The sequence below is a fragment of the Larus michahellis genome, chromosome 13 (assembly GCF_964199755.1).
Source record: "Larus michahellis chromosome 13, bLarMic1.1, whole genome shotgun sequence".
Classification (NCBI taxonomy): domain Eukaryota; kingdom Metazoa; phylum Chordata; class Aves; order Charadriiformes; family Laridae; genus Larus; species Larus michahellis.
In genome coordinates this window covers 11,035,052-11,059,982 of record NC_133908.1, presented here as the reverse complement: position 1 = coordinate 11,059,982, position 24,931 = coordinate 11,035,052, and the positions used below count along the sequence as shown (strand labels likewise).

At 52.2% G+C, this 24,931-nt stretch overlaps 1 protein-coding gene across 25 annotated transcripts in view; it reads right to left on the bottom strand.

Annotated features, from left to right (window-relative positions):
- NCOR2 (nuclear receptor corepressor 2) overlaps nt 1-24,931 on the bottom strand; it is a 253,248-nt gene that overhangs the window by 132,518 nt on the left and 95,799 nt on the right. For all 25 annotated transcript variants that reach the window (XM_074606451.1, XM_074606465.1, XM_074606464.1 and 22 more), the window contains exon 4: nt 20,260-20,440. In XM_074606451.1, coding sequence (XP_074462552.1) covers nt 20,260-20,440 — 181 coding nt within the window. The remainder of the gene's footprint in view (nt 1-20,259; nt 20,441-24,931) is intronic.

Below are 24,931 nucleotides of genomic sequence, written 5' to 3'. Positions count from 1 at the left end.
TTTCTGGAGAATTCCAAAGAGCAGATTCTGTTTTGTTTTACTTCCCCGGGATTAGACACCAAAATCGGTCAGCCCGCTGCAGCACGAAGGCTTTCTGTTCTCCACAACTGGGGAGGTTTTTGGGTTGTTTTTTTTCCAAGCCAAGAGGAGCAGGACAACCACAAAAAGCAACCACAAAAAGCAAGAGATAAATTAGGTGCTCATAAAATCTCGTTCAGATTAAGGCATGGGAAGGGGAAGTGGCAGTGGCTTGGAGGTAGGTTGGTTTTTCGAAAGGAAAAGCCAGCTACCTGGAAAAAACGCAGTAGAGAGAGACTTCTCTCTGTGCATGCGAAACAAAAGGTACACTCAAATCTGCTGCTAGGCAAGACAGGGCATCTTTAAACTCCTACTTGGCATAAACCCCTTTGCAAACCTGGTTTCTGATACTTCTTTTATCTTTTTACCTTGCAGAATCTGAAGCAAAACAGCAGTGAAGCTGAGTAAGGGCAACAGCGGCAAGTCACAGCACAACCACCATCATCATCTGGTATTAGGAGATGATTATGGCAATAGAGAGAGGCAATGTCCCTAGACCTCAAATAGCTGGTCACCGGCGTTTCACAAGCTCCTCTCTAAATAAAGGAAATGACAAGCAGCCAGAGGAAGGAAAAAACAAAACTGAAGGGAAAAAAAAGAAAAAAAAAAATCTTGCCCATGCACTGGTGAAACCCAAAAAGCAGAGCTCCTGGATTTACACAAGGCACGAAGAGGCCCCTCTGCTAAATCACAAAAATGGGTTGAAAAGAGGTTTGCAAGGACCAGAGTCTCCCCAGAGCCTGGGGTGGGCTCTAATGCATAGAGATAGTTTAGCTGGTGTTCTGTTTCTTAACACTCTCAAGATGCTGCTCAAAATATATTCCTCTGCTTCAGAGAGTATCATACTCAGGCTCTGAATAAAGTGTGAAACGTAAAATTCTTCTTATTAACATGAAGTCACAGACTTCGAAACCAGCGTGAGCCGGGAGAGCTGGAATAAATCTGCTGGAGGGAAGAAAACAATTACTGCATTACTCAAGTTGATATTTTCTCAGTAATTATACTGTTTCCATGTGATTTGTTTTTATACACGGCTAACAGCTACTGTAGTTCCTGTTTATCCCTGGCCTTATTATTATGTGATTTGTATGATAACAAGGGTGGGCGAGCGGGGGGCAGAGGCTGCATAAACCTTCCCGCAGCAAGAGGAGATGCTGGCACTGACGAAAACAATTATCACCGAGGAGTCTATCAAAGAGCAAGGGCAGGCTTTGGGCGTGGGTTTCTTCTACTCATTTTATTCCTAACATAGACAACATTAACGGAGCAAGCCTGCTACACACTATTAGGTAGTGGCGCTAAAAACATGGGAGAAAGAGGAGAAAGGATAAGGGTATGCCAACCTACCCTCAATACCATTGACGGTAAGCCCGTCAATGCCTTGAAGAGCAAGTAAGCCTTGGGGTAAATTTGATGTCCCTGCCTTCAAGACACACCCGCAACCAGGTCTACAAGAGAAAAGACGGTGGGAACCCCAACCCTGGTCCCAGGACATGCTGGAACCTGCACCAGACCATCGCCTCCTCTTTATTTCGCATTACCGACCCACCTTGCAATGCTCCCAGGGAGCCGGGGCAGTTGGTGGGATGGAGAAGGGTGTCCATGCCACGTGTCAGCCCAGCACCAAGGCTGGATGCAGCCCAGCCTCCACAAAGGGCAATTTTTCTCAGCTGCTTCCCACCCTCAGGAGACATCGGAGCAGTAGCTCTGCTCCATCTACCCCTAACTCTTGTGGCAAAATGCATTTTGAGCTTTCTGATCTCCTGACCGCACCGGCTGCCTCTTCAGGACTACACACTGGTGGAGCTTCCCAGCCTCCACACCCCAGTCGGAGCCTGCGTGGTTGGTGTGTACCACGAGAACAGACCCACAGGATCTCCAGCACGGCACCACAGTGTGTGCCCTACATATCGTCTTTGGTACGTCCTGGTCTCTCTCTGCCTTTCTAAACCGTGAGTGATGCTCCCCCCAAGCCCAGGATGGAGACTCGGGGATGCCGACGTCACCTCTTCCACAGCCTGTTCACTTTCTAATTACCAGCCGGCAGCAGCGTTTTCTGCCGGAGGGATTAAGAGGTGTTATCTCCAGTTCCTGCCCACTCACACATCTCACGTCCTCGCGAGCTGGAGAAGATTGACAAAACAAGCCGGAGCTGCTCAAATCGCGCTCAAATAAGTTCTCCCCCACAAAAAACTCCCCATGAACAAAGGGTGGGTTTGTGACCAGGATGGGCTGCCTGCGAGGACGCCTCCATCGCCCCAGCCTCCTGCGGCAGCACAGAGCCAGTGAACATCGCTGAACTCCACCAACTAACACCAGCCCCAAAACCCCGTCCGTGGGAGCCTGGGCTACACCACAGGGATGGCAGCTTGTCCTCCCCGGCCAGGAACCCACGGCCACCCCAGCAAACACAGAGCCCAGGGGCTTTCCCACACACCCTGAGATGAAAACTAAGCAGGAGAGCCAACACCCCGCACCTCCATCCATCAGGCTTTAAGGTAAAAACACGCATATAAAGCTGTTAAATAGACCAGATATAGACCAAAGGACGGTTTTTTTAATTGGAAAAGTGTCCAACACTTTCTGGCACATCAGCAGCCCCAAGATGATAGCACTGATAGGGGGAAGAAGTCCAAGGGGCTGAAAACTAACGTCTTGTTTCCCTGGGGAGACACGCAAGTACAAAGTCAGAGAGCCTGAGCAGTGAAAAGTACATCGAGTTATTGCAATTCCTTTGTCCGTGACCATCTGCTGCGCTAATGGCTCTTTCAGCAGCCTAACCCTTCAAACGGGGTTTTAATTCCTAAACTCTGCTGGCTCTCGGCTGGGCAGCCACCCGAAGGGCTGCCGAGGCGGGATGCGGATGTGCGTGTCGGTGCGTGCAGCCAGGCTCCGGGTGGCAGCTACGGTGCTGCTCACCAGCTACGAGCACACGGGCGTCCCCGAGGGATGCCACGCGTGGAACCAGGGCATCACCCATCCCCACCCTCCGTCCCCGCGCTCCACGGCACCTGCAGGCAGGGGGAACAGGCAAAACAGGAATCGCTTTCACGGGATGCAGCCCAGTATGCGCTCTTATGGGAATCCATGAAGCCGGAGACTACGGAGCTGTCTGAAGACAAAGCTAATTTTTTTTTAAAATAAACCTGTGACTTTATGAGAGGGCCTAAGAAATTCCTTTCCCCTGTAATCCCACTGAATTCCACACAGCCAGGGCAGAAAACATCCCAACAATTTCTGCGCTTGCACGAAAGTAGGTCAAAAAACTTCCCCAATGTTTCAACAGCTTGAAGCAATTTAATTGCAAAACCAGTACCAAATGCTGACCCTCCCCTCCCCACCCCCACTGGCAGATTTATGAGGGTGGTAAAACCTTGCCAGCAAGTGTCACAGTTAAAAGCACTAACCAAAGCCTAGTATCTGGTCTTGCAAAACTTGCTTTGGGCTCAAAAAAGCCGTTCCACGATGCTGTCCTTACAGACGCTGCCTCCGCACCTCAGCATCGCAGGGTATTCCAGCGGCGGCAGCAAACATGGCTCACGGACTCAAGAGGTAGCCCAGAATAACGGCTCAAATCCGGAAAACCTTACTCAGGCAAACTCCCATCGAAGCCTAAGGCATTATACCGACAAATGGATGTTGCGCCTTTCATTACCTTCCTGCATTTCCCCATTAGTGAACAATAATTGCATTGAAGGCGAACGTTCCCTACTGACTCCGCCGGAGTGATGAATTCTCACCTACCCACCTACTCACTACAAAGAGGAGCTAATCGCTCCACCCCTCATTAAGGATTGCCTTCCTATCCTACATCGCCGGATCTTCAGTTGACCCTAAGTTTATTAAAACATTAACTGTCCGGATTGAAATTTTCCATGACGAATATTTGCTTCAGGCATTTTTAGGCTTTTTTTTTTTTTCCTAAATAGTAAATTTCAGCCAAAACAACTCTGCCGCTTCCAAGAACAAGTTTAGAGGAAAACATGCATTTCTGCAACGTTCAGAGAGATTCTGGGAACCTTTTCTTTGAGCATCTTCGGCGCAGTCGATACATCTGGCAAGCCTGCTCTGTGCCAGCGATTCGCCTTTTGTTAACTCTGGAAAACGTGTCCAAGTTAAAAAAAAAAATATATTAATAAAAATCTCATTCTGGTGCCTGCATAGGGGAAATTACTTCGAACTGAGCAAGTGAGTGGAGTGGGGTCCTGAGGAGCTCCAAGCCAGGTATCCCACCCTGTCCATACTCCTGCAAAGGGAAGGGCTGGGCTTGATGGACCTTACTGGCATGCGGGGAGTGCTCCGGGCCAACAGCAATAAGTGCAATTAAGTGCCCTAAAAGAGCCGTGAATAACTGCAGGAGTCCTGGTTTGGACAGCAGGTAGAGCCTGAGACCACCCACCACACGGTAAGGACGAAGTTAAAGCTGCCAGCGACCGGCTCCGCATGGAATTTGTCCTGGGCACTGAAGGGACGGCGTTCCGATGCTTTCAGCAAATAAGGGGGAGGACAAATAAGCTGGGTTACGGGGGAAAGGACCTTCATAGGCCTTTTCATAAAGTCACGGATTTTTATTTTTATTTTTTTATAAATTTAAATAATAAAATCAAGCTTTGTCTTCAGCAAACAAGGTTGCCAGGGTAGCCTGCAGAGCAGCAAGCTCTTCCAATCCTCCATTTGAAACTTTAATGTCCTTTTAATAACTCGGGCACCCAGCAGCCACTCAGAGCATCATTTCACCTGTGCCACTGTCGCCCCCAACGATGCGTTGCCAAGACCATCACGGTCCCTGTAACACACCACCTCAGCCCTAAATCCCCATCTCCCCTTCGCAAACTCAAACCCGTCCGTTTAAATGAGCGGGGCTTCTGCCAGCCTGGAAGACAAGGAACAGGGGAGCCCCCCTCTGCCAGCCCTTGCAGAGCCCAGATGGAAAACGGCCAGGAGATGACAGCGCTGGGGAGGCAAAGGTTCGCATGAAAAAGGCACCAGGCACATAACCCATCGGCTTCAGAGCACGTCAAAATCCTGCAGTGGGATATTCAAAACCGCGACCCGAGTGACTAAGACGTCCCTCAGGTTTATGGAGGCCGAAAGGAGGGGACCACCCCAAGCTCCCCGAAACGCTCCAGGGGTGCGCAAACAAAATACAAGGGAGGCAAGCGCTTGTTTGGTGTCCCTTAAAAAGGGGCAAACTGCGAAAAACGCCTCCGATGAGGTTAAGCGCGGAGGCAGGGAGGCAAATTTTTAATTGCCCAATTTGGCGCTGGGCCAGGGCAGCGGGGTTAGCACCTCCCGGCTTCGCAGAACCAGATTTTAAAGGTGATGGGGGAGCTGATGGCAGAGCCGGCCGGTGCTTCTCCCAGCAAAGCTCAAACCACCCTCGCCTTCCCTGGAACCGGCCAACTTCAGGCAGCTTTCCCAGGAACCCCTGAGTAATTGCCACGGACTTCCACAGAAACGCGGGACGTGGTGACACTTCTCCACACATGATTGTCACCCTCCCCTTTCGCATTAAAAGAGGTGTAGAAGTGGTGCTGAGGGACATGGTTGAGTGGTAACTTGGCAGCGCTGGGTCAATGGTTGGGCTTGATGATCTCAAAGGTCTTTTCCAACCTAAATGATTCCATGACTTCTCCCCATGGCTGCTGCTCGGGGTGTTTCTTTAGGTAGGAGAGGCCCCTGCCCAGGGGCGCAGGCAGTCAGTGCAGAACCCCCAAACGTCCTCCAGCAGCCCGGGAAACACCCTGTCACCCGACCTGGCAAACCCCAGGGGAACCTAACACTTACTCCGTGCCTTTGAAAGTTTTAGTCTCCCACCATTTAGGTTTTTTTTTATTTTTTGCAACACCATCCATCCTCTTTCAACTGCCACCTGCAGTAAAGCAGGGTCTGAGTCTTTACAGAACACCAGCCGCGCAGGGATGTAGCATTAAGGTCCGTGTTAATCCCAGCAAGTGTATTCCCTCTGATCTGAGGATGCTGGAATAGTCCCTGCCAAATCCCAGCTGGTCCTCAAGAAGGCGGAAAGCCCTCAAGCCCCAGATGCCACGTGAAAAGCGTGACCGAGTTTGCCTTCTGTAAAAAAGGCCTCTCCAGGAAAAAAAAAAAAAAAAAATCCCTACTTTTATACCAGTACAATAGTCAAGCGACCAGCACAAATGCCATCGCACAAGTGGGACAGTGCCTGCATCAGCATGTGTTGGTCCCACCCAAGCGGGAGCCAGGCAACTGCATCCACTTGCGTCTGCCCTCTGCTAAGCATCATGTTAAGAAAAATAATAATTTCACCCCAACTGGCATAGCTACGCCAGCCAAAAAGCGGGCAGGCAACAAGGCAGGCTGATTAAAGATACTGCAGCGTCCTGTGCTGCAAACATGGGGCCAGATCCTGAGCCAGGCTCAGCACCCCCCACACCCACTGCCACCCATGGGTGCTGGGACATGGAAGCCCCGGCTTGGGATGGCCAGGAAGAGCACCGGGATGGCTGGGATGAGGAGCGCAGTGCTCCGCAGCTTGGATGTGGCCCAGCAAACCTCCTCCTCTGCTCACAGGAGCCTGAGCCGGGCGATGGGAAGGGGGGTTCCAGGTCGGAGGGCCGGGGATTGGGTCCCCACACCCCAGGGAGCTCCAGCTCATCCGCTGGGTGACACCAGGTGCATCCTCCAGCACAGGGACAAACACGGGGGAGGAGAAAAAAAAATAAAAAAAAAATCCACCACGGCAGCTTCTCCAAACCTCACTCATTTAAAAATAAAAAATTGAGGGGAAATGAAAAGACAAAAGCCCTTCTCAGCCTGGTGTTATCAAGCAGAGGAAATGAGACTTCTAAAGCTCCCATTCAGAGCGGAGTGGGGGGGGAGAAATCCCACTCCAGACGCACTTGAGCGAACAGCTTTTGAAATGGAAATGTCGCTCTTCAGAAACATTTGAATTTCCTCCTCTCGTCAGGGAGGAGGCAGGAGGCGAGCAGGGACCCCGCAGCCCTGCAAATCCAGATCCAACCGGGGCTCCACGCAGGGCAGCACCCGGGCGGCCCTCCGGAGAGGCGATTTGTCCCGGAGTTAATCGGGACCGGCACACGGCATTAATATCGGGAAGTCGGCTCGAAAGGGGCATCAGATTTAGAGGGGAGGGAAGGGAATGAATGAAGACAGTTCTATTTAACCACTGCCGCAAGCAAGGCGTGCCTAAAGGCTGCCCGCGCTCCCTCCCTCCGTTCTCCCTGCACAACCATCACCCAAATTATTTTTCCCCAACCCCTGGAGGTTGAGCTGCCTACCGAGAAGGAGCTTGACTGATGGAGAAAGGAAACGCCAGCAAGGCCTAAGACGGTGTGAGCAGTGGCTGCGGTGTGTTGTGGGACCAACCCAAACCTCCTCTTACATGCAAGAGCCATCGCACCAAGCCAGGATCACCAACAACCGCCCCAGAGGCTTAGGCATGGGCTGACGGGTCCCAGCTCCTCTTCCAACTGTGCCAGCTCGAAAAACAGAACTTACTGCGCCAACAGCAATTCACCGAGCTCCCCTTGCCAACGGCACGCCACCACTTCATTGCTCTCATGTCTTTAGGGTCACTTAACGCATGGGTTCAATTCTGGCTATGCTCTCAGGACATCAAATACCTCTCATCTGTAAAAACCAGAAATTCTAAGACTGCAAGAAAAACGGACTTAACGGCAATACTCCGAAAACTCCCGCTGCCCCCAAAATCTAGTAAAGATTCCAGAAGTTCAGTTTTTTTATCAGTAAAGTCTCTTTACTTCTATCAGAACATCTCAGTACACACGCGCACGTGTCTTGTGAGACTCGGACACGCACACAAGGTCTGAACCGGGCAGCCTGGAAGCGGACAGGGGTCACTGGTGAACCTGCCCTGTGAACTTCACTGGCCTGAGACACAAAAAAAGCCCAAACAACTTTTTTCATCAGCAATCCAAGCCTGTCTGACTTCCATTTCGAGGTGGCTGCACAGGAAAACTTGTTTAAGCCTGAAACAAGGCTCACAGCTGCCTGAAAAAATTTTAACCAACGTAAAGAACAGGCTCTGGAGACAAAAAGCCCTTCCCTTGCAACAGCCTGTCTTGGCTTTTAATGAAGCTTTTAGCAGCCTCATCTGTCCCTGACACACCGCTGAAGCCACACTTCCCCTTCATTTTGGCATCTCCCCTTTAAGCGGGTGCTGGTCCTGCACCCTGCAAAGTGCCATCCCCAAGACCTGCCCGGGACACGGTGGGGACACCACCTCCGCCTGCCCCTCCGCTGCCCGAGGCAGCCGCCAGCAGCCTGGCAGCCCCCCGGACACGCTCCAGCCCTGCTCCCAAGCACCCCACGAGCTGCGGTGCTACGGCAGCACCCGGGGACACGCGCGGGGAGATGGGACACGGCCCCGGCTGCTTGCACGGGCTTTGCAAGAGGCGGGCGCAGGAGGGGCCAGGGCCGGGCGCAGGGTGGGTGCTGACAGGGGAGCACGGGCGGTGCAGAGCGGCCGTCCGCTGCACCATCCATCAGAGCCAGCGGCCACCCGCGCTCAGGGGGTTATTGTTCTCATAATTGTGCAGACACGTGGAAGGGGGTGCCTCGACATTCGCTGCCTGTTTGAGTAGCTATTTCCTTCCCTGCTCCGCCTGCTTTTCCGGCAGGAGGCCGCATCCTGAGCCCCGGGGGGTGGCAGGCGGGGGGGCAGCAGTGCCAGCTACCCCTACCCGCCGCCCCCACCGCCGTCCCCCATCGCCATCCCCCCGGCCAGTAGGGTGTAAAGGGGGGAGGAATTCACATCCCCCCACAACAGGGAATGCAGGCGGGTGCTGGTCCAGACACAAGCTGGCAGCCAAGCCCTCCGCCTCGACAAGCCCAGAGAAAGATGCAAAACAAACCTTTCGTGAGAGTTTTGGATTTGTTCGGGTAAATTTTTTTTGCCATAATATTTTCCCCCCACATTCAGCGAGCAGAGGTGGTCTCAGGGTGTAGGGACCATCGCAGCGTCTCAAGTGTGACACTCCTCAAGCATCACCCAGCTCTGCCCTCACAGCAAGAGTGTCCGAGGGAAGACCAAACACCGACAAGAGCTCAGGATAAAGCAGCTCCCGAAGGCTCAGGGCAGAAGGACTATCTCTAATTGCAAATGGCTGTGGGAGTCGCTCAAACTGGAAACCTCTGCCCAGGCTGTTCCTACAGAAAAGCACGAAGCACCCCTGCCTCTCCAGGCCAGGATGTTACGGAAAAAAAAAAAACCCTGAACATCTCAGCTCCCATAGCAAGAATAAGCCCACAGTGAATTTGTTATTATCTGTTAGCAGAGCAGCAGCTTCCCACCAAGGCTGGAATTTCCATCCTGGTTTGGCAGGCACAGGGCTGTGAAATGATTACTGTGTTTACTTTTCCTTTGCTAACTATAAAATCCCATTCCACTGCCCTGCCAAGAATGACTGAAGCTAATAAAATTCAGGCATTTGGAAGAAAGCAATAATAAAACTCCCTTTTGGGGCCTTTATGATGAAATTTCCCCACTCCAATCAGCGATTATGCTGTATTCATGAACACTAGTGATGTCTCCAAGTGCACCCAGATTGACTCAAACCAGTATTTAGCTTTGCTCGAGACTGTAAGCTTTTCTCCTTGCGGCTGCTGAAGGCAGGATCACTGAACTGCAGAGCTAGAAGAAGCCTTTGAAAAAACAGCTTACAAGTACACGAGGAGGCATACACACGTGTGTGTGTATATGAAAAAGTGTCGCCTTTCCAATTACTTAGAAACCTGTGAAAAAGTATATACACACGAAACATTCATGGATGCATGAATTTACAAATCCCTCTCCAAATATACTGAAAGCCAGTAGTATAACGCACACTATTTATTTATATACACATACCTGCCCATTCTTTAGCAGCTTTTAGTGTTTGAAAGACCGTAACGTTCCAGTGTTTACATCTGCCACTCTGCCGGCTGCTGAGGCAGAAACCCATCAGCTGCTGGGGGCAATCTGCTCCACGTCATACCTGCGATGGCTGGCACAAGATAAAATAACGCAGACCTGAAAAACAGCCTGAAATAAAAGCCTACGCTTGCTTTGGCCGCGTAACCACGTGGGACGGCTTGATGTGCACTAGGCAATGGTTCTTTCTTAAGCAGCCACGGGAACGACAGCATCCAAAGCGGAGATCAGAAGGCAGAAATGATCACTGCTGCTCCTCGGGGAACAGAGCAGGGAGGAGAGAAATCAGCCACGTCCCTTGTCAGGGCAGCGATCGGAGCACATCGTTCAAAGGCAAGCCTAGGAAGCGTTACTGTGCAGGCAGAGGAGGTGATAAAGCGTCGGAGAAATCTGCAGGTTCCACAGCCCCGGGGGGACCCCTCGGGACGCGGCGGAGGCACCACGTACTGGGCAACCCCACATCTGCGCCCAACTCCTCCCCTGCCGCTCGGCACTGCCAGAGGACAGTGCTCCGCTCTTCCCCTGCATCCCGCAGGAAAAGGTTCCGGCTGCAGGACTAAAGGGGCTGACAGTCCCGGGCCGGGATGGAGGGGAGCAGAAGCCGGGCTGAACGCTAGCACACGCAGAACATGTTCGGTCAGTGCGCTAAGATGACCAAAGAGTAACTAGATCTAGGTCAGGGCCACGAAGAGGTGGTTCAGGTTATTTCATCCCGCGCTGCTTCTCCCCCGCTAATTTTGGCTTTCGGTTCACCAAACCAGGGGTAGGACAGAGAACATCGCTCCCACCCTGAGCCAAACCTGCTGCTGGGGAAAAGCCCATTTCCAAGGGCAGAGGGAGCAGGCTCCACCGCGCTCTCGCTCCTTATCCTCTGGAAAAAGGTGCCAAGAATTAGAATTACATTTTTCGAGAGCAGCAGAACAAGCCAAGGGCCTGTCAGCTTGTCCTAAAACAACCCCTCTCCGCTCGCCGAGCACGCAGCCAGCATTCCTGACGCTCACCAGTGTCCATCGCCCCTCGGCCCCCCCAGGCAGCGCGAAGCTGCAGAGCATTTCGTGGTGGAGCAAGCCAGAAAGCACTCTGAATGTTCTCCACCTAAACCACAGCCAGAGTTTTTATGTTTAAAAAGCAGGTTTGGGTCCAAACAGAAAGGATTTTTTCAAGCGAGCGATTGCAACTAGGCCCTTTGGCACTTGACAGCTCCTCTCTTGTTATCGATGCTGAGGGTGTTGTTAAGAGATGAGGCTCCACGAAGCACGGACGTGGAGTCACGGAGCTTTAGCAAGGGCTGTTGCCATGTTCAATATGTTATTACAGCTCCATCACCACGGGCACAAAGAGCAGCAACTCCTTTCTGCCAAATCCATCTCTGAAATCACTCCCCCAACTCCATCCCCTCCAGCAGCAGCAGGCAAACACCATCGATTGCTGCTGCGTCTCCTCCACAGCTTTTCGCCCAGTGCTGGGAAGGAAGGCTTTAGCACGAAATACCCTCCTCCTCAAAACGCAGCACGCAAAATCAATCTGATCAGTGTCACAACTTACTGGCTTTCGTTGCGTGAGTCAGAGATGTGGATGGGCTGCATTTCGTAACCGTGGAAAAGAGTACAGCACCAGAAATGCGCTCGGCGCTGTATGTTCATGGAGAAGACACCCGAGCTGCTCCCACCAAACCCCTCGCTGTCCCCAGGAAGAGCCCTGGCGAGGAGAGGTGCGCAGGGATGCCAAGTTCATCTGCGAGAAGATGTACGTGCTTGCCAATCGGTAACAGCCTGCTGCTGCTTTGTCATCTGCACTAACTGGCCAGATCGCATGGAAGCGGGAAGAATCGCGTACCCCATCCCGGAGCACGCCTGGATCCAGCGGGAGCTGAAGCAGTGTTCCAGCGGCACCCACACTCCCTCCCCTCCCGGAAGATGAGGGGGAGAGAAGAAACCCACCTCAGGCTTGAACTGCAGGGGGAGAAGAAAAGAGCCAGGACATCTCGGTACCATCACTCTTGGCACCAGGACTGAATTCTCCCCTGGAAATTCATGCCAGGTGGGGCTTTCTTTTTTACCGCCAATGGAAAAACGGATTGACAGCAGGCAGACAGCAGCGGTGGCCGGTACAGCCCTCCTCACCCTGCGCCGTCCCTGTGCTTCGAAGCGACGCACAGGAGACTGGTGCCAGTTCCTGCCACACCGACCCCCGTTTCCTAACTCCCACCCGAGGGCTGACAAAGTTCAGTAGCCAACTAGCTTTGCTCTCCTGTATTTCCAGGGTGTAACAGGGCACATACGAATCCTTGCTATTAAAGAAAAAAAAATAGATAGACATAACATGTACAAACACTTCAAAGACGGAGAAGAAAAATCTCTGTTAATCCACACAGCACACCCAGCTCACAACACTGCCCTGCCGCAAGCAGAAAAAAGCAGGCAATATTTCTTCCAATTAGAGGGACAAGGCACACAAAATCAAGGGACTTTCTTCCCCTCAAGCAGATCAGGTGAGATGTCGCACTGCGCGAGCCTTGTAATATTGACTGAATGGAACAGAAAAGTCCAATTATGTAAATGATGAAGCAGGCTCCCGAGAAGCAGCCAGCTTTATCACGCTGCCCTTCTCCACCGCTAAGGCGTGGAAGGCAATTTAAAAGGTTGTTTTGGATGTCGATCACCACAAATGAGCCGAAGATGTGCGAAACAACAACCTGCGCTTGAGGCACCATCAGTTCGCCCGTCGGTTTTCCAGCCGTGCCAAGGCCCTGCCCTGCGTGGCTTGGGGACCGCCGTGGGCTGGAGCAGCCGGGGTAGGGAGAGCCGGGCTGCGGGCGGCTCAAGGAAGGTCAAGCTCAGTTTTTATACCCTGCCTCCGGAACGTTTCTGCAGCCCACAAGGGCTTTCCCTGCCCTGAGTCTCTCAGGCCACAGTTCAGTTCTTCAGCCATTGGAACTTCAGCTGAAAAACGGAATAAAATCAGTTGTGTTGTCAATGACGGTGCTCCTTCCCCTTACCCCCCCCGGCCCAGGGCTGGCTGAGGGGCTGAACATCTCAGAAGGACTACACAACACCCAACAGCATCTGGTTTCCAAATGAAACCAGCATGAGCCTGTGCATGGGACGGAGCATCCCATTCCAGATCCAACACTCCTCCGGCTGTTTGCTCCCTTGGCTTCCCGTCCCGAGCTGGTGCACGGCACGGGCTGCTGACAAGCCCTCGCAGCCATCCTGGCACGGCCGCTGCCATGAACTGCCGGCTGTGCCGGGAGAGCCAGACTGCCTGCCCGAGGCAGACCCAGGCTCCCCAAGGTGTGTGTTCACACACAGGTGAGCAGGGCTCGACACGCTCACACTCATCCTCCCGCGATTTGGAAATCATCTTTGGAGCAGCGAGGAAAGCAGGGGAAGGGAGAAACCCAGCCAGAAGTGTTTGCACTATGACTACGTGAACAATGCAAATATTTCAGCTTTTAAATATGTTTGGAATGACAGAGAAAGCCAACATCTCCCTCATCTTCCCAGAAATAGCTTTGAATCATTGCTGTCCTAACGCAATGTTCTTCCCCGCTCCCTTCCTTCCCTCTGCCCCCCTCCTCCCCCCCCCCCCCAAATCGTTTTTGCAATCAGATTTTTATCAGGCACAAGTCAACAGCGTGAGCAGCGGCACGGCAGATGGGTGGATGTCGAACACATCGCAGGAGGATCCTCCTACAGCTGCTGAACTCGAGAACCCCGGGCCACTCACTCCTGATGGGCGCCCAACTGCTCCACCAGCCTCGGGACCACGGGGAAAGCCCAGCCTGCCTCCCCCCGAGCAGGCTGCACGGAGAGGCAATAAGAAATGCTGTTCTCTGCAGGGGAAGGAGGACAAAAGCAGGAAAGACATAGGTATGTTTGTACCCACTAAAACTGTTGCATTTCACTGCTCAGACCTGAGGTTAGAGCCGCTTCCATAGAAGTCTGCTCCTTCAAGAAGTGGTTGGGAGGCCACACGGCATGTGTGGGCTTTGCATTGAGCACCCTGCAGCCCTTAGGGTGAGAATCATTCTTCTTGTGGCTTCTTGTGGCAAGATGTTCAAGGCATTTCACCTTCCACAGGGCTGATCAAGCCACGGACCAGCACTGAGCTCTGCATCTCACCTGGGTTTTGGATAACCCGGAGCAAGCAGGGATGTTCCCTCTCCATCAGGACATCCCACGGGGCTCCCCACCAGATGTGGGTACTGCCACAGCTGGCCAAGGAAATGGTTCCCTCCCCCACGGCAGAGGTGCTCGGCCAAGGAGGACAGCCCTGCACTGTCACTGGGTCCCCACTTGCAGACATTCGTCATAAGGCTCCTGTAACGAGCCCAGAGCTCTTTTTCCCAAGTGAAAAACAACCTCCAGAGGGGAAGGGAGAGCCCGGAGTGATCCACGCCACAGACTCAGAGGCTACGGGAGGACACGCGCCCAGGGACGGCCGACGCTCACAGCTTCATTTTGCTCTCCAGCCCCTCTGCACTATTGTTCTGCGGCAATAAATCACGGGGAGGCGCTGGAAATCAGGACTGGTTTCTACGAGAGGGAGCCCGGGGTGCGGGAACCGAGATGCCGCCTCGCTTTTCCCTGCTAATTCCCTTGGCGGCCGGCGTGCTCAGCGCCTCTCGGAGCGCTCCACTCCTACGCACCCCGTCGGAGCGCCACGGCTCTCCCAGTTCAAAGCACTGCTGCGTTTCCACCCCCTCCGCTCCCTTCCCCCAGCACTGGATTACTCAATTAGAGATTATGCTTTTGCCAGTTACCTCCAAGCCAACTGGGGCCTCTGCCAAGGTCAACACAAGTTCCAGCCAGTTTCTTTAATAACTGCGAGACCAGCCCACTGGAAACTCTGAGAGGTTAATCCCAGCAACAGATCAATGTTCCCATAACAGAGCCACGGAACACAAACGCCAACCGGTGATTTACCAGCCAGCCCAGATATCCGTGCTGGGAGCTGCAGCGCTGCCCCTCCAAGCATCCCTCCCCATGCCGGAGCAAACCCTTCTGCCGGAGTCCCCGGCCTCCCACTCCTCTGCGCCGGCACACTGGGCAAGGGACGAAGCAGCTCCCAGGGGACAGCCCTGCTGTGGCACCGGCCAGCGCGGCCAGGAGGAAGCAGGGCTCCCGAAAGGCCTTTCGGTTGTCCTCGGTGCTCTGCCAGCCTGCAGCCGGGGCAGGAGTTAGCAGGCTAGCCAAGAGCCTTTCCATCCCACAGCCTGTTTTCCAAGAGTTTATTGTAAATTGGGCTCTTGGAATGGGCAGCCAGTGTGAAATTTGGCATGTACACTGCTGGCTTCAATGCATCATTAAAAAGGCATTTTAAATGTGTTAATTCCTCCTTTTTCAATTAATTGCTTTTAAAGCTACATTAACGTGCATCAAAGCAAAATACCCTTTGCCCTAATTTCTGCTTTGCCATACATATTTCCTGGCCTTGGTGCTGTCTTTTCCAAGACTCCCCCCCTTCCCTTTTCTTATTCCAGGTTTCAGTCTGTAGCACAACAAAAAACACTCCTGCAGAAAGGGAAGAAATTAAAACCCTTCAACAATGTAAAGCGGAGTCCAAGTCCTAACAACACACGGCTTCTTAACAGCCTTTTTCCATCAATAGTTGTTAATTATTTTACAAAAGAGGGAAGTGGCATTGTCCCTTGTACAGATGGGGAAATCTGAGACACAGAAAGGGGAAGAGACTTACCCGGTGACCAGCAGCCTTGCCAGGGCAGATGGCAGCAAGGTTCAGGTTTCCTAAACCTCCACCCAGCCCCGTACCCGTGGGACTACATGGCTCCCCGTAAGCATATTCCTGCTGGAGCAATAGGCTACGCGTAATCGCAGCCAGCCAGCCCTTGCAAGGGGACTAAATGCAGATCACGACTGACTCACGTCCTATAGGAAGGAGCAGCAAACCACGTATGTGGTGGAAAAGCAGTCTCGGAAACGGGAAGAAGAACAAGTGGAGGCATAATGGGGATAAGGAGAGAGGGGAGAGGCAGGACTAACCTCCGGCTCTGGAGAAGGGAGAGCAGGCGCCGCTGGACCAGATGCGCCTCTCGCCGTCCCTACGGGGCAGGATGGCAGGCAGCACCAGCTGCGCACGTATGCACAGAGACAGGGGATCATGCGGAGACATTATTGGCCTGCTCTGGAGCCGTCTGTTTTACTCCTATCTGCTTTTACGTGATGAAGGTCCATGACTTTCTCTATCGGAAAGAAAGCAGAAGCCACTGAGGGTCCTGGGAACCAGCTCCCGCATCTCTGCCAAGAGCACACCCGGCAAATCTGCATCACGGCAGCTCTTCCAGCGAATCTCACATCCAGGCTTGCAGTGATTGAAAAAACAGTCCTGCTTTAGGTTTTGCCTGGTTACTCTCAGCCAGCTCAAGGGAGCTCCTTCTCGGAGGCAGCGTCAGCCCACGCTGGCACAGAGGGCACCGGGAGATTTCGCTTCTCTCCAGCAGACTGAGCCCTCCTGGCCACATCCAGCTGCAGGAGCACAGGACTGTACACATGCACTGCAGCAACGTCCCAGCAACCCCTCTTACAGAGAGGAAGATGCTCAAGTCGGGGAAGGCAGGCAAGAAAACAACCTTCTCTTCCCCGGCTTGAAAAGAAACACCAATGTTCAAGGATATGAGCAATGAGAGGTTCGTAAGGAAAGGTAATATCTTTTACTAGACCAACTGAGATTTAGCTGTAAAGCTGCTGCTTTTGAAAGGCACGCTGCCCAGAAGCGTGTCTGTTTTCTCCAGCTATAACACGCTGATCTAATAGAAGACATTACCTTCTCCTTGCAAACTAAGCCCTGCTTGGAGCGAGGCTGTGCTGATCTTGAATGGGGTAGAGGGGCCCAGCTCACCCCAGTTTGGGAGAGGTAGATGAGGAATAAAAAACATAAGAGATCCAAATCTCTTCAGGGGGAAAAAAACTCTGGAACCTGTTACCAGCATTTGCCACATCCGTTACTTCATCTGTGTTCCGAGCACAGATTATGGCCCAAAACAAAGGCCTCGGAAATGTGCAGGAATGGTGTTAGCTTCTCCCTCCTGGGCTGAAGGTTGGTAAATCTGAAGAAACCAGCAGTTAGCAGGGGCGTGCTAAACTCACACTACCACAGGCCTGATTCTGCATCTCAGCTCCACCGCTGCTCTGAAACCAGCAGAGACCAACAGGCACCCACTGCCCGAGAGCGACATCCATTGCTGCTGCCTTAGTTACCTCCTTTGGGACAGTCGGGCTGGCACCCAGAGTGCATAACCAAACCCCTACCCTTTTTATTGAGGGTTTCGTGGAGCTCCTTACTGTGCAAAAATTAGCTCAATCTGCAAAATCACCATCAAAAGCAGTCCTAGTGCTGTTACTCTGATGATTAAGTTGAGCTCCTCCCCGCGCAGTGACTGCGATAACACGGAATGGGGTAAGGGGTAAGCAAACAACTCCATGGATACACTGTCCAAATAACTAGCAGCGTGTTTGGTAACGCTGGGTTCACATGGTGCATCTCACCTGGCTTGCAAAGCTGCCCTAGATAAAGTATCGAACGACTTTGTGGGGCACTGAGTCAGCAGCAGAGATGGAACAGCAAATTCCTCTCTCCAGCTCTGGTCACTGGGACACACATCCTGCCACCACATGTGTGCCACCACCCTGGGACACATGTCCTGCCACCACACGTGTGCCACCGCTCCGGTCCACGCGCAGCTTGCAGACGCGCAGAGACCGCTGGCTCTGCACCCACCTTACAGAGCGCTTGTGGGAAGGGAGGAAGCTGGTAGAACCACCCCTGAGAACGGAGGGCAGGCCGAGCAAGCAGGAAAAACATGGTGCTGCCAGAAGTGAAGCACCGGCCAGTGCCCAGGGGATGGAGCAGAGTGGAGATCAGCCACCGGGACGGGCTGCACTGGGACGTGTTGTTTTAGGAGGACCCATCAGCCGGGCAGAGGAGCTGATGGCAGTCACGGAGCTCCGCACAGAGCCTCTCGAGAAGGTCTTTATCAGTTGTTCTGGATGGTGATTAACATCAGAGCCAAGTGCCAAATTCAACTGTTGCTGGCTTAGCACAGACCCAAGAAGTAGTTTTACGTGTGTAAACAGCCCAGATTCACAAGTGTTCAGACCTTGTGCCGAAGCCCACTCTCAGCTCTTCGCATTTCCTCTGGAGCAGAACACCCAGAACAGTTCCTCTAACACGCCGAGGCTCAGGGCGACGCACGGATCAGCTTTACCGCAACCTTAGTGTTCACGAGCAGTTTATAGACTAGTCTGAGGATGACTGCTCAGGAGTAAAGCCAAAAGACTGCTATTAATCCAATTTCCCAAGCTGCAAAGGCAGATATACCTTCAGAATGGTGGTCCTAGACCCCAGACTTGCCTTCTGCTCCCAACCACACGAACAGCACTAAAATCATCCCAGTCTTGCAGTGATTTCCACCAAACCCATTCTGGAAACAGCCCCCACTAGTTTTGAGCGACTAATCCCGGCTCTACTTAGGCTCTCACCAGTCAGGGACACCACATTTTTTCCTTCCTTCCAGACTCTGAATTTACAAACGGCTCCACTAAAAGCATAATCTTGTCTTGATGAATTGTATCTCACAGCTTTCTCTCTCTCTCTCTTTCATTAACAAATGTTTTAAGCCTCATAAAATGCATGTAATTCTCGGAAATGTGTCACAGACCAAGAAGCAAATGCAGCCCCGGAACTCACCAACTAATGCCTCAAGAGCGGCTTTGCCTATTAGAAGCAAATAGCTGAGACAATACGTGGTTTTCCGGTGAGAAGCGGAACAGAACTGCTGATGGAAATAATGTCCAGACAGAAAAGCTGTCCTGGTTTCCTCACATCTCTGGAGAGGGATATTTTTTGTTTCATGGCCAACAGTTTATTTTCCCAATCAGCCACCCAACCCAGTATCCCTCAAGTATACCCTATGGTTCAGAGCCACCACAACACATCCCAGTGGCACAGAGAGGAGACTCCTGGCTGGTCACAGCATCATCTCATTAAGACACGTCTTGGAGGGAGCAGCAAAGATGGGACACAGAAGGGCCACAGCACCTCAGAGGCATCTTTTCCAAGGCAACACACTGTCAGAAGCTAAAGGAGAGCAAGTTGACACATCTGGTGCATTTCTCATGGTCTCCGCGTTCGAACACAGCTCTTTTTTAAGAGCTACTCCATCCCTTCCAGCATCAGCTCACCATTCCTAATCGTCAGTCCCTGCAGCTCTCTCCTCCATGAGATCCTGCCCGGCCTCCCTTGGCATCTGAACTACCTCCAAGTTAAACGTCCTTCTCACTTGAGAGGCGTCAGAGGGATCTCATGTAAGGCCCACCAGTACTGTATGGATAAGAGATGTCCGAATATCCCAGCACTCCCAAGCATGAGCTTTCTTGCCCATGTGTTATTTCAGTTGGCTCCCGCAGTGACGCGGCAAACCATCCCCACCTCCCTGGGTAAGGACTCGACATCCTCTTCACTTCACTGCGGGCTCAGACATCTCCGAAGCCCAGCCTGCAGCTGCATTGACCCCGGGTGCTCACAGCGCCGGAGCTCGCGTTGGCAGCGCAAGCCGGCTGCCCCCAGCCTGCTTACCCAGCAAGACTCGCCTGCCAACAGGGAATACACCCGAGCTCGAGGTAAAATCAAATACAATTTACCCCAACAGAGCATGAAAGTAAATCCAAACAGGCACACGAGCAAGGGATTTCTCTTTGCAGCATTTATTACATGTGCAGAGGGGACAACTGCAAGTAAACAATTTGCTTTGTTAAATGAGACTAAGGCGAGGGAGGCTTTCCTAGGGAAGATTATATTAAAGAAGCACCAGCAACCAATTCAAACCCTTCAAACACTAACATTAAATAAAGAGATGTGATAAATAAGAAAGGTCAAGTAAAAATCAAATCAGGGCACAGTATCCAGAAAAGCTAGACATGACCATCCCTAATTCAGCCTACAGGAGCTTCCAAATTGTCCTGGTGCTTTTAACAGCCCAGTAAATGCAAGCCCGTGACTGTAACAGTTATGGGGAAAGCTGATACGCTTCTGTTTCCCCAAAGCAGTCACCTCATCTCAGTGAATATCATCCAACACCACCAAGCACTGCTTGATGCATCAAGAACCACCATCTACGCCGATTTCAGCGGCGGCTCAGACCCTCAAAGGTAGCTCTACGCAAGCCAAGGGGAACCCAAGACACAGACCCCACACCCAGCTACCATCCCTGGTCATTGTCCCCTTACCTTTGAGAGATCCTCTGTCCCTCCCTGCTGGCTCTGGTTCAGGAGAGGCGAGTGCCGCATCAGCGGGTCCTGCAGCAGATCCAGGCGCGGTCTCTTGGTTTCAATGAACTCCAAGTCCGACGGCTTGGTCAGGTCTGAGAGATAGGAATGCGCCTCGGTTCTCAGGTGCAGCTCCTGAGATCTGGGGACAAAGAGAAAGGAGCCTTTAGAAAACAAACCACCTCTGCTCTCCCCTGCTCTACGCCTGGCAAGCCACTCGAGGAGGACAGAGGGCTCAACTTCTGCCCATTTCCCAGAAGGACGCGTGAAGGGAGGCCAAGTGGCCCTGGACTCAAACATCTCAGGTCTTCACAGACCCAGGATGCTCCACAGCTTGGTCACTGGGCATGGTGCACCTCTGCAAGCAGGCAGAACCAGGCATCACCCAGGGAGCAGGACACAGGATGCAGCATCGCCGCTATCCTCCAAGCCCAACAGGCCACCCTGCTGTCCCCCTCCTCAGCACCGCCGCCATGTCACCTGGAAAGCCCCGCTGCCATCCCCCGTCCCACCACATGCAGTGGGTGGCTGTCCCTACACCGGGGCAAAGTGAACAAGGCTGCAGGTATGAGCCTTCCCTGTCCTGCCAACGTGGGCCAGGCTGGCCAGAACAAGCCAAAGCTCAGAAAATCCTCAAGTATGGCCCATAAATCCCCTTGTGACCCCTGAGACCAGGCAGAGCTCCCTTCTGCCACGTCTGGCTTGTTTAGTCAAAGGTACCTCACTGCTGTTTATATTTAGCATCTTCTATAGGAATACCAAAGATTATATGCTGGGGGAAAAAAATGCCTACTCCTCCATGGCTAGACAGTAGGGATTTATTTTTCCAGGATGGGGGAGGAAAGAAACTGGCCACATGTAGTTGCACGTCCCCGACACAGACCTGGCAAGCTGTAAAGGCACGTTATCCAGTGATAGCAACTGCTCCAACAAGTCACGTCGAGCTCAAATCCCTTCATTAAATATGATGCAGTTAATACCTGGAAATCTGGTTTGGTTTTGCCTCTTTTTTTTTTTTTTTTTAAACAAATGTAAAACGTTTTTTTGTAGTTCTGTTTTTCTTAGCAGGATTCTCTGGTGGGAATTGTAAAGGGATCCTACAAAAATACATTAAACCTTTTACTATGCCCAAGGATCAGCTTTGCTGCAGCAGCTCCAAGGGTGTGTTTGTAACACTTCAGGCAGAAGTGTCTCTTAAAAAAATAAACCAAACAAAAAAGCGAAGCACAGGAGATTCAAAGTTTGGAGGAAAAAATGGCTTTTATTCCCCTTCTCCCTTAAAAGATTGTTCAAGTTCTCCTGAGCTGCCTGGTGAAGTATCCTCCCCAGTTACCAAACAACGACAAACTAAACAGCCTTTGAGACTCCTGGAGGAGGAGGAAGGGAGGGGATGCGTTTTGTCAAGAGCAAGCATAACAGAGAGGGGAACTTGGGCATCGCGTGGCCCCCACCCACAAACTGCAACTGCTAACGTTTATTTTTACCTAGCTAATTAAGTATCTCAGAGGGGATGACAAAAAGGAAAGGACCCAGAGCCCTCTGGAGCCAGCGGGAGCCTATCCAGTGGCTGTAACGGCTTGGGACCGCATCCAGGGAGAGGAGGAACCCCGCTGAAAGCCACCTCCTCAGGGGCACCACCTCAGGCAAAGCCCTCTGCCCTCCCCTGCAGCAGCGCACCAAACTTCACCCCGCTCCAGGGAGCAAGACACAGCTTTTTCTCCCTCTCTCTTTTTTTTTTTTTTTTTTTAATTTAAACATCAACAGCAGACATAAAGCATACGCAAGCCAAACCCTGCTGCTGTGGGTTTGGCACAGGTGGCCGGCACTGGGATTTGGGCAGCAGCTTTGCTGCTGACACACAGAAACCGAATCTGGCTCGTCCTCTTCCTCCTCCCCAGCGGAAAGGGGACGGGAGCGCAGGGACGCTCGGCACTGCCTTCGCCATGCCAGCCGCCAGCCTACGGGAAAGCAAATGCACGGCTCACGCAGGGAACTTTTCTGAGCAGAAAAGCCCTTAAACTTGGTGGCGAAGGACAGCTCGCCTCACCTGCGAACGCCTTCACCACTGGATGATCATCGGCTTTTCCTCAGCGAGCCCAGAAATATCTCGTGGCACCTCTCAAGTTTCCTGCTGGCTTGTCCCAAGCCCTGGTGCAAACCCTGCCCGCCCGCAGCTGCACGCCGACACTGCGGGCTGCGCTGTAAAACCCACTAACAATAAGCAACTGTTGAGCTGGGCAGGTGTTAAAATATTCCAACACCCAAGGCTCCGCTGTACTGAGGCAATTAAAAATCACATGTATTTATTTTCACTTTTTTTTTTTTTTAAGGCCGTATTTCCAAGAAGCTGGTAATTGACACAGGACAGCTCTGAGACCTCTGCAGTTGTCAGGAACCCAACACAACCTGACACGACTGCTACGCTCAGAGAAAAGCACGTATTTTTAAGATAAGAGCAACACTCAGCTTTACAAAGGCTGTTACTTACAGCGAGGCAGGGGCCACGCCGGGGAAAGCAGCTGCAATGTTATAGGGTGCTATTTTATTTCCATTTCCACATCCATTGGAACTGCTATTAACTTTATCCACTGGAAATTCCAGCCGCTCCCGAGATTGCTTTGCCCAGCACAACCCGCTCAGCCTGTCCTGGCTGCAAATACAAACGCTCCTGCTTGAAGCCTTCACACCTCTCACTCTTTACACCCACACCTGCAGCGAGCTCCTTACAACAGACTTTTATACAGCGATGACGTTGCTGCGGGCATAAAAATAGCCCTGCCTAAAAAACCCTCCCGTTACACCGAGTTTGGGGTTTTGCTGCATTTTCCAAATAGTTCCCACCTGGCTGGTCTATTCCAGAGATTCCTACTTTGCTGAAGGGAAAGAGTGTTTTTAATTGCATGTGAATTATGCATGATTAAATGGAATAAACCAAAAGCCAGCGTTAATTATGAAGTGGGGCAGGTTAGTCCTCACCTGGAGTCCTTCGCCACAAACACTGAACGACTTTAAACAAGCGGAGCGGCGTGAGATCTGCTGACGCACCGAGCCTGGGTGCCCAGGGTTTGCCCTGACGTCCAGCCATCCGCCCACAGCTCTGCTTTGGGCAGGTCCGAGTCCGGAAGACCAAGATAACCCAAGATTAGACCTTTGGTTTTATTACTAATGTGACAAACTAATCGCACTCTACCAGCTGCGGAGCCGCATTACTCATTCACTGGGGCCGTTCCCCCAGCAGATCACACGGGGCATTAGGAAAGTATGAGCGGATAAAATCCCACGGCAAGTGTGGGGCATCTGTGACTCAATCCAGTGAGTGCGTGTCACTGGGACCTGGGAAAACATCATCTGCTACGTTATACCTACACGAGAACCAGATGAGCAAAAGATGGGCTGAAAAAAGGGGTTGACTGCTAGCTGGGTACAGAGGAAACTGAGAGCATCTCTCTCCTGGGAGAGAGCATCAAATGAGACATCCTGAACTGCCCTTGGGGCCTGGAAGAGCAGCCCTGGTGAGATCTAAATAGATGTCATCTTTATCTTCTTTACTTTGCTGAAGCCAAATCAGAGGGAAATGAGCAAATACAAACTTTTTGGGAGGTCAAAGAGGACTCTCCCACCACACTAACCCACCTCAAGAGCACACCACCCGGCTCTTCAGAGCAGCACAACCCTCCCCTGCTCTTCAAACCTTCCCCTTTCTCCATCAGCTGAGCAGCAGAAGGTGGCAGCCAGAGGAACAACGGCTATTCTGCAACATCCCATGAACCCGGCTTGACTTCACGAAGACGTGCCTCCTGCACCAAGGGCTCAAAACACCAGCAGCGACTCTGAGCTGGCTCCCACCAACTTCCCACCAAGGGCACATTTTAAGTTTTGCTCCCATCCGCAAATGTTGTTCCTTACGTTATGGGGCCAAACAACATAACCAGGCTGGAAAACTGGCTCTCGCTGTCTCTTGGAACCAGAACCAAGACAAACGATCGCCTTGCTGCAGCTGTTTATTTCCTCTGGCTGAGATGGTTTGGGGGGAAATTGTCTCCAAAAATAAGCTTTAAAAAAAGTCTCCAGCCCCCACAGGTACAGACAGACAATAAAATGCTTTTGAGAGCAAGTAATACAGAAAACCATTAGTGTTGAAGTGAATTATTTATAGCCAACACTAAGATTTGTCAGAGATTTCAGCAACCACTTTACAGCTAATGGTAGCCGGAGTGGGAGACTGGGCAAATTGAGACTTGCTAGAGAGAGAAACTGGAGGGTTTGTAGGAGCAAACCTGCCACCAGGCAGCTGGAAAACCACGTACAGGGACAGCTGATATATTCCCTCTGTCATATAGGTGGGGAGGGACAAAAACCATCACGACCTAACAACAGAGGCCATGGGAAGGGCAGCCTGTCTGGGTGGGGAAGGTGGAGCTCCCATGACCTCAGCAACCCTCTGCCAGCAGCAGGACTGAGTCTTCACAAGGCAAAGGTGTGGGACAGCCTTGAGCAGGATGCTGAGCTCACCATGTGGTCCAGCTCAAGGACACCCAGGTCCTCAGGTCTGACTGAGCGCCTGTGCCCAGCCAGTCCCACGTGCATCCTCATGATGCTCCAGCTGTGCATTCCCACACAAGGGCAGGTAGCT